Here is a 10,000-nt window from a genome sequence, read left to right as displayed (position 1 = left end):
TACACATTCACATTCACATTCACATTCACATTCACATTCACATTCACATTCACATACACATACACACACACACACACACACACACACACACACACACACACACACACACACACATACACATACACATACACATACACACACACACACACACACACACACACACACACACACACAGCATTGACATTTCTGCAACAACATTCCTCTGTCCAAGTCATAAGCTCCTTCCAGTTCCAGAGCTTTACCATCACACATACAGTAGTTCCACTCGTTGTCCTACCAACGACCTTGGCATTTATTTCACCAACTAGTTCCCTGGTTAAGGATGGCTGCTCTCTCAAGTATTTTCTTATAGACTCATTATTTGGTGCATTGGCAAGGGCCTTTTCCCTGCTCAATACATTCAGATTGCTCTGATGACTTGGAAGACTTACAAAAGCATGAGCCAACAGTAGTGTCCTAAATGGCCCTCTATTCCTTATGTAGTGCACTACTTTTGACCCGTACGGTCAAACGTAGCACACCACATAGGGCATAGGGTACCATTTGGGCCGTAGCAATCTGAGCCAATTCCCACCGGCTAATGAATTCATTACATTGGTATTAATTACACTTATAGACCGGAAGTAGAGCCAAGTGTTTCTGACAGAGGCCTGACCGGGGTGAGTATGGCTGGCATTAACTGGTGTAACCAATTTTTGATTGTGATTTATACGAGTCATTTCAATACCTGAAATGTTAATTTGTTATCATTTCCCAGAGTTCCTCTGGGCCATCCCTCATTACCCCGCCTGTCCCCCTGACAGTATAATCAAGAGATGTGGAATCGATAGACACACATATCTCTGAGCACTGAGGCTGAGAAACATCAGACAGAGACAGAGAGGGAAGGGGTGGTATATGGGAGGAGCCAGAGAGAGAAGGGGTGGTATATGGGAGGAGACAGAGAGGGAAGGGGTGGTACAGACATCAGGATTGGTTAGAAGACAGAGAGGGAAGGGGTGGTACAGACATCAGGATTGGTTAGGAGACAGAGAGGGAAGGGGTGGTACAGACATCAGGATTGGTTAGGAGACAGAGAGGGGAGGGGTGGTACAGACATCAGGATTGGTTAGGAGACAGAGAGGTAAGGGGTGGTATATGGGAGGAGACAGAGAGGTAAGGGGTGGTATATGGGAGGAGACAGAGAGGTACAGACATAAAATAATGCTCACCGGAACGGTGATATTACGAGGAGTTGTACCAACGAGACATGCAAGAGAGGCAGCACCATAAATATTTTTGGGGGGCACACGGGGAGATTGGCTGAGTCAGGTTGGAGACCTGAGCAAACTCCTCGTGCTTACCGTGGGGAGCGTGTGACTGGTCAGACACCGTGTTACGCAGTGATGCGCACGGTGTCTCCAGTTTGCATTCATAGCCCGGTGTGCTCTATTCCAGCTCCTCGCATTTGCCGGGCTAGAATGGGCATCCATGCCGGCTCAGCGCTCCTGGTCTCCAGTACACAACCTTGGACCAGGATATCCTGTGCCGGCTCTGCGTACTGTGTCTCCAGTGGGTCTGCACAGGCCAGTGTGTCCTGTGCTAGCGCCCCGCACTTGCCGGGCTCAAGTGAGCATCCAGCCAGGATGCATTGTGCCAGCTCTACACTCCAGGCCTCCAATGCGCCTCCAGTACGTCCTGTGCCTGCTCCCCGCACTCGCTCTGAGGGGCTTGTCTTCGGCCCGGTACCACCAGTGCCGGCACCACGTATCTGGTCTCCAGTGCGCCTCCACAGTCCAGAGCTTTGGACTGTCACGTCCTGACCTGAGATATCTCTGTTTTATTTATATTTTGGTTAGGTCAGGGTGTGGCTAGGGTGGGTACGCTAGTTTTGTATTGTCTAGGGTTTTTGTATTGTCTAGGGTTTTTGTATGTCTAGGGTTTTGTAGGTCTAAGGTTTTATAGGTCTAGGGTTTTGTATTGTCTAGGGTTTTGTAGGTCTAGGGTTTTGTAGGTCTAGGGTTTTATAGTTCTAGGGTTTTCTATTGTCTAGGGTTTTGTAGGTCTAGGGTTTTGTAGGTCTAGGGTTTTGTAGGTCTAGGATTTTGTAGGTCTAGGGTTTTGTAGGTCTAGGGTTTTATAGGTCTAGGGTTTTGTAGGTCTAGGGTTTTGTAGGTCTAGGGTTTTGTAGGTCTAGGGTTTTATAGGTCTAGGGTTTTGTAGGTCTAGGGTTTTGTAGGTCTAGGGTTTTGCAGGTCTAGGGGTTTTTGTATTTCTATGTTGGCCTGATATGGTTCCCAATCAGAGACAGCTGTTTATCGTTGTCTCTGATTTGTGATCATATTTAGGTAGCCATTTCCCTTTGGTGTTTGTGGGATCTTGTCTATGTGTAGTTTCCTGTCAGCACTCATTTGTATAGCTTCACATTTCGTCTTGTTATTTTGTTAGTTTGTTCAGTGTTCATTCTTTAAATAAATAAGAATGTACGTATACCATGCTGCGCCTTGGTCCGATCCTTATAACGAACGTGACAATTATGGGGATACCTTTGGGACAGATGTCATTATGGGGTACAGTATGTGGGTACTGTATGTGGGTACCTTTGGGACAGATGTCATTATGGGGGTAGAGTATGTGGGTACCTTCGGGACAGATGTCATTATGTGGGTACCTTTGGGACAGATGTCATTATGGGGGTACAGTATGTGGGTACCTTTGGGACAGATGTCATTATGGGGGTACAGTATGTGGGTACCTTTGGGACAGATATCAGTGCAGGGGATGCACATCTTGATGCGGTTCTCCTCTACTTCCATCTTGTTGCTGGGACAAGCCCTCACACAGGAGCTGTGGTCCACCACAAAGTTATCTGGGACACAACACACAGATATAACAACTTTACTCTACACTTTACAGAAACTCTTCCACAGGGCTGTCCTAGATGGTTGTCTATAACTTTACTCTACACATTACAGAAACTATTCCACAGGGCTGTCCTAGATGGTTGTCTATAACTTTACTCTACACTTTACAGAAACTCTTCCACAGGGCTGTCCTACATGGTTGTCTATAACTTTACTCTACACATTACAGCACAGGGCTGTCCTAGATGGTTGTCTATAACTTTACTCTACACTTTACAGAAACTCTTCCACAGGGCTGTCCTAGATGGTTGTCTATAACTTTACTCTACACTTTACAGAAACTATTCCACAGGGCTGTCCTAGATGGTTGTCTATAACTTTACTCTACACATTACAGCACAGGGCTGTCCTAGATGGTTGTCTATAACTTTACTCTACACTTTACAGAAACTCTTCCACAGGGCTGTCCTAGATGGTTGTCTATAACTTTACTCTACACTTTACAGAAACTCTTCCACAGGGCTGTCCTACATGGTTGTCTATAACTTTACTCTACACTTTACAGAAACTCTTCCACAGGGCTGTCCTAGATGGTTGTCTATAACTTTACTCTACACATTACAGCACAGGGCTGTTCTAGATGGTTGTCTATAACTTTACTCTACACTTTACAGAAACTCTTCCACAGGGCTGTCCTAGATGGTTGTCTATAACTTTACTCTACACATTACAGCACAGGGCTGTCCTAGATGGTTGTGTATAACTTTACTCTACACTTTACAGAAACTCTTCCACAGGGCTGTCCTACATGGTTGTCTATAACTTTACTCTACACTTTACAGAAACTATTCCACAGGGCTGTCCTAGATGGTTGTCTATAACTTTACTCTACACATTACAGAAACTCTTCCACAGGGCTGTCCTAGATGGTTGTCTATAACTTTACTCTACACTTTACAGAAACTCTTCCACAGGGCTGTCCTAGATGGTTGTGTAGAACTTTACTCTACACATTACAGAAACTCTTCCACAGGGCTGTCCTACATGGTTGTGTATAACTTTACTCTACACATTACAGAAACTCTTCCACAGGGCTGTCCTACATGGTTGTCTATAACTTTACTCTACACTTTACAGAAACTCTTCCACAGGGCTGTCCTAGATGGTTGTGTATAACTTTACTCTACACATTACAGCACAGGGCTGTCCTACATGGTTGTCTATAACTTTACTCTACACATTACAGCACAGGGCTGTCCTAGATGGTTGTCTATAACTTTACTCTACACTTTACAGAAACTCTACCACAGGGCTGTCCTAGATGGTTGTCTATAACTTTACTCTACACTTTACAGAAACTCTTCCACAGGGCTGTCCTAGATGGTTGTCTATAACTTTACTCTACACATTACAGCACAGGGCTGTCCTAGATGGTTGTCTATAACTTTACTCTACACATTACAGCACAGGGCTGTCCTAGATGGTTGTCTATAACTTTACTCTACACATTACAGCACAGGGCTGTCCTAGATGGTTGTCTATAACTTTACTCTACACTTTACAGAAACTCTTCCACAGGGCTGTCCTACATGGTTGTCTATAACTTTACTCTACACATTACAGCACAGGGCTGTCCTAGATGGTTGTCTATAACTTTACTCTACACATTACAGCACAGGGCTGTCCTAGATGGTTGTCTATAACTTTACTCTACACATTACAGAAACTATTCCACAGGGCTGTCCTAGATGGTTGTCTATAACTTTACTCTACACTTTACAGAAACTCTTCCACAGGGCTGTCCTAGATGGTTGTCTATAACTTTACTCTACACTTTACAGAAACTATTCCACAGGGCTGTCCTAGATGGTTGTCTATAACTTTACTCTACACATTACAGCACAGGGCTGTCCTAGATGGTTGTCTATAACTTTACTCTACACTTTACAGAAACTATTCCACAGGGCTGTCCTAGATGGTTGTCTATAACTTTACTCTACACATTACAGAAACTATTCCACAGGGCTGTCCTAGATGGTTGTCTATAACTTTACTCTACACATTACAGAAACTATTCCACAGGGCTGTCCTAGATGGTTGTCTATAACTTTATGCTACACATTACAGAAACTCTTCCACAGGGCTGTCCTAGATGGTTGTCTATAACTTTACTCTACACATTACAGAAACTATTCCACAGGGCTGTCCTAGATGGTTGTGTGCACGTGTCTGTGTCAGTCCCCTGAATTGATTTGTACATCAATAGTTTTGGGTCATGGGTCATGCCAGCATTATGCATGGTGTGGGTCATGGGTCATGGGTCATTGGTCATGCCAGCGTTATGCATGGTGTGGGTCATGGGTCATGCCAGCATTATACATGGTGTGGGTCATGGGTCATGGGTCATGCCAGTGTTATGCATGGTGTGGGTCATGCCAGTGTTATGCATGGTGTGGGTCATGCCAGTGTTATGCATGGTGTGGGTCAAGGGCCATGCCTGCGTTATGCATGGTGTTGGTCATGGGTCATGCCAGCATTATACATGGTGTGGGTCAAGGGTCATGCCAGTGTTATGCATGGTGTGGGTCATGGGTCATGCCAGCGTTCTGCATGGTGTGGGACATGGGTCATGACAGTGTTATGCATGGTGTGGGTCAAGGGTCATGCCAGTGTTATGCATGGTGTGGGTCATGGGTCATGCCAGCGTTATGCATGGTGCGGGACATGGGTCATGGCAGTGTTATGCATGGTGTGGGTCAAGGGTCATGCCAGTGTTATGCATGGTGTGGGTCAAGGGTCATGCCAGTGTTATGCATGGTGTGGGTCATGGGTCATGCCAGCGTTATGCATGGTGTGGGTCATGGGTCATGCCAGTGTTATGCCTGGTGTGGGTCAAGGGTCATTCCAGTGTTATGCATGGTGTGGGTCATGGGTCATGCCAGCGTTATGCATGGCGTGGGTCATGTAACCGGTTCTTACGGGGACACTTCTCCACACAGAAGGATCCATAGGTGTACTTGGCCCGTGGGTTGGATTCCAGCTGGAAGGTGGTGGGGTTGTACACAAAGGGCTGGGGGCACTGGGTCACGCACGCCCCGCTGTCGTTGAAGTTGGTGCAGGCCTGGAACGGAAACATTAGGAACACACAGTCTGAGGGTATAGGAGCGTGGGGTAGGACTCAATTTAACCATGCCACAGTAATGTACATTGACGTTGTCTTTGTTTAGAAACTACTGTCTGGGCAAACACATCTTATTCTGAAATGTGGAAGCATGTACCTGTTAGAGCAGTCTACCTGGTTGTGGTATGTTTTACAACAGACTACCTTAAACCATATGGTGATTTTACCTCACAGTGGGATACAGAGCTATTATGTAAACACTACAAGGTGGGTTAGATGGGATTGAGCCCTGAGGAACACAAGGACACACCACTGTTTACTATATACTACATGATCAGTCGTTTTTAGCCAGGTTGAATTATATTACAGTATACAGGCCATACTGTAACTGCACCAATAACACTCTTATCCTCCAGGCCATACTGTATCTGTAGCCAAAACACTCTTATCCTCCAGGCCATACTGTATCTGTAGCCAAAACACTCTTATCCTCTAGGTCATACTGTATCTTCAGCCAAAACACTCTTATCCTCCAGGTCATACTGTATCTTCAGCCAAAACACTCTTATCCTCCAGGCCATACTGGATCTGTAGCCAAAACACTCTTATCCTCCAGGCCATACTGGATCTGTAGCCAAAACACTCTTATCCTCCAGGTCATACTGTATCTATAGCCAAAACACTCTTATCCTCCAGGTCATACTGTATCTGCACCAAAAACACTCTTATCCTCCAGGTCATACTGTATCTGTAGCCAAAACACTCTTATCCTCCAGGCCATACTGTATCTGTAGCCAAAACACTCTTATCCTCCAGGCCATACTGGATCTGTAACCAAAACACTCTTATCCTCCAGGTCATACTGTATCTGTAGCCAAAACACTCTTATCCTCCAGGCCATACTGGATCTGTAGCCAAAACACTCTTATCCTCCAGGTCATACTGTAACTGTAGCCAAAGCACTCTTATCCTCCAAGCCTCCAGACACACCATATATGAGTCAACTGTTAGTCAAATAGAAGCCATTGATCCGAAGGCTAAATGGTGAAATGTTTTTCTCATAAAACGTTGAACTTGTCTGTCGTCAGTGTTTGCGACCTCTAATAGCGACTAGTAATTGAAGTGGATAAGGCTCTATACGTTACAACTGTAATATCGCTCTGTTAGTAGAAAACCTTCCTTCATTAAATGAACAGAAAATGTTAGGGGGGGGGGGTGAAGGATCATAATTAGAATAATAAATTAGCCATTTGGTTGTTTCATCTGAGGAGGAGTCAGTAGACTTCTACAGTCTATTAAACACACAGAGATGTGTATTTCAGTAACTGGGGAATTAGGGAATTTGTGTGAATTCTGTTGTTGTGTTGGGAGAGTAATGTGTGTGTGAGGGGGGTTAACTGTGGATAACTGTGTAGGTGTCTGTGTGTATGCGCGGGCATCTGTGTGTTTGTGTGTGTGTGTGTCCACGTACGAAGCAGTCTGTGTCCTTGGGTCCCGAGCAGCCCCCAGCACACTCCCTGTGGCAGCAGTTACTGACGTAGGGGCCGAAGCAACGGCCGTCACACTGCTCAGCACACACAGTCTTGGTCACTGTGGAGAGCACAGGGTTTACATTACTGACACAGGTATACACACACACACACACACACTGCTCAGCACACACAGTCTTGGTCACTGTGGAGAGCACAGGGTTTACATTACTGACACAGGTACACACACACACACACGCACACACACACACACACACACACAATGCACTGCCAGTTATATAGTGTAAGTTATAGCTCTCCATAGAAAATGCCTGATATGGAACGTGGTCAATGATAAATCAATCCCTATACCCCTGTTTTATGACACTGGGTTTATACCCTGTTGAGAAGAGGAGAGGATCCCAACAACACACACACACTTCACACAGTGGCATAATAATTCTGGGTTGTCAAAGCCTTGCGTTTAAGTGCTCACTTCCTGTCCCTCTGTGTGGGAACATAATGAAGTGGTAGGACAGCAAGCTGTGGAGCTCTTAGCTCTATTATTCTGACTGAGGAACTGCAAAGAAAAGACCAATCACTCTCTATGGTTGTCTATGACGACTGGAGTTCACCCTGTCATTACACAGAGGAGTGTTACAGTGAAATCCTCAGCTGCTTGATCTCTCTCTTTCTCTCTCTTTCTCTTTGTTTCTCTCTCTGTTTCTCTCTCTCTTTCTCTTTGTTTCTCTGTTTCTCTTTCTTTCTCTGTTTCTCTCTCTCTGTTTCTCTCTCTTTTTCTCTTGCTCTTTCTCTCTCATTCTCTCTCTCTCTTTCTGTTTCTCTCTTTCTGTTTCTCTCTCTCTGTTTATCTCTCTCTGATTATCTCTCTCTTTCTCCCTCTTTCTCACTCTGTTTCTCTCTCGTTCTCTCTCTCTTTCTGTTTATCTCTCTCTTTCTCTCTCTTTCTCTGTTTCTCCCTCTTTCTCACTCTGTTTCTCTCTCTTTCTCTTTGTTTCTCTCTCTGTTTCTCTCTCGTTCTATCTCTATTTCTGTTTATCTGTCTCTTTCTCTCTCTCTCTGTTTCTCTCTCTCTTTCTCTCTCTTTGTTTCTCTTTGTTTATCTCTCGTTCTCTCTTTCTGTTTATCTCTCTCTTTCTGTTCATCTCTCTCTTTCTCTTTGTTTCTCTCTCTCTGTTTCTCTCTCTCTGTTTTTCTCTCTGTTTCTCTCTTGTTCTCTCTTTCTCTTTCTGTTTATCTCTCTCTTTCTCTCTCTCTCTTTGTTCTCTCTCTCTTGCTCTCTCTCTCTTGCTCTCTCTGACCTTGTGTGTGTGTGTGTGAGTGTAAGTGTGAGTGTGTGTGTGTGTGTGTGTGTGTGTTTGTGTGGATGGTTATCTGACATGTTTTGTTTGTGTGTGTGTGTGTGTGTGTGTGTGTGTGTGTGTGTGTGTGTGTGTGTGTGTGTGTGTAATACATACAGCTTTGGCACTGGTTGTCCTGATGGCCCCAGCAGCGTCCGTTACAAGAGCGATGACATCGTTTGCCTGCGGACCACACACACACACACACACACACAAAACATGTCAGATAACCATCCACACACACACACACACACACACACACAGACACACACACACACACACACACACACACACACACACACACACACACACACACACACACACACACACAAAAAAAAAAACATGTCAGATAACCATCCACACAAACACACACACACACACAAACCTCCATCCTCCAACCCACCACCCATAAACATCCTCTCACCATCCGTTAACCGTTCCCCCCTAAACACACCCTTTCTCAGAAACCACCCTGAGTGAGTGGGTGAGTGTGCTCAGTGAGTGGGTGATTGTGCTCTGAGAGAGGGTGAGTGTGCTCTGAGAGAGGGTGAGTGTGCTCTGAGAGTGGGTGAGTGTGCTCAGTGAGTGGGTGAGTGTGCTCTGAGAGTGGGTGAGTGTGCTCTGAGAGTGGGTGAGTGTACTCTGAGAGTGGGTGAGTGTACTCTGAGAGTGGGTGAGTGTACTATGAGAGTGGGTGAGTGTGCTCTGAGAGTGGGTGAGTGTGCTCTGAGAGTGGGTGAGTGTACTATGAGAGTGGGTGAGTGTACTATGAGAGTAGGTGAGTGTACTCTGAGAGTGGGTGAGTGTACTATGAGAGTGGGTGAGTGTACTCTGAGAGTGGGTGAGTGTGCTCTGAGAGTGGGTGAGTGTGCTCTGAGAGTGGGTGAGTGTACTATGAGAGTGGGTGAGTGTACTATGAGAGTGGGTGAGTGTGCTCTCATTGTTCTCGCTGACTCTCTCTGGGTCTACAGTAAGTATGAGGGACAAGGATCCACTCCCAGTCAAGTCATCTCTCTCAGGCAAAAAGTGGGGACATGACACATAACAGTTATCATAGCCCACCGTCAGTGAGCGTGAATGGGCCTGTCATCATCAGGCTTTAATTGACTGTGTGGTAATTACATGCTGAAGTGGAGGGCTGAGTGAATGTCACCCTTCGGCCCCCTGCCTGCCTGTGAAATTACGCCTCGCTCACTCCAAAAATTA

General features: G+C 45.6%; 1 protein-coding gene across 1 annotated transcript in view; it reads right to left on the bottom strand.

Moving 5' to 3' along the window:
* The window catches only part of LOC110510737 (receptor tyrosine-protein kinase erbB-4-like), a 466,703-nt gene that overhangs the window by 120,789 nt on the left and 335,914 nt on the right, over positions 1 to 10,000 (bottom strand). Inside the window, exons 5-8 of the mRNA XM_036951778.1 lie at positions 8,912 to 8,977; positions 7,436 to 7,554; positions 5,823 to 5,964; positions 2,735 to 2,848 (exon numbers count right to left, since the gene is read on the bottom strand). Of these exons, the coding sequence (XP_036807673.1) occupies positions 2,735 to 2,848; positions 5,823 to 5,964; positions 7,436 to 7,554; positions 8,912 to 8,977 (441 nt within the window). The remainder of the gene's footprint in view (positions 1 to 2,734; positions 2,849 to 5,822; positions 5,965 to 7,435; positions 7,555 to 8,911; positions 8,978 to 10,000) is intronic.

This window comes from Oncorhynchus mykiss, chromosome 18 (genome assembly GCF_013265735.2).
Source record: "Oncorhynchus mykiss isolate Arlee chromosome 18, USDA_OmykA_1.1, whole genome shotgun sequence".
Lineage (NCBI taxonomy): Eukaryota > Metazoa > Chordata > Actinopteri > Salmoniformes > Salmonidae > Oncorhynchus > Oncorhynchus mykiss.
This window is presented reverse-complemented; position numbering and strand designations above follow the sequence as displayed.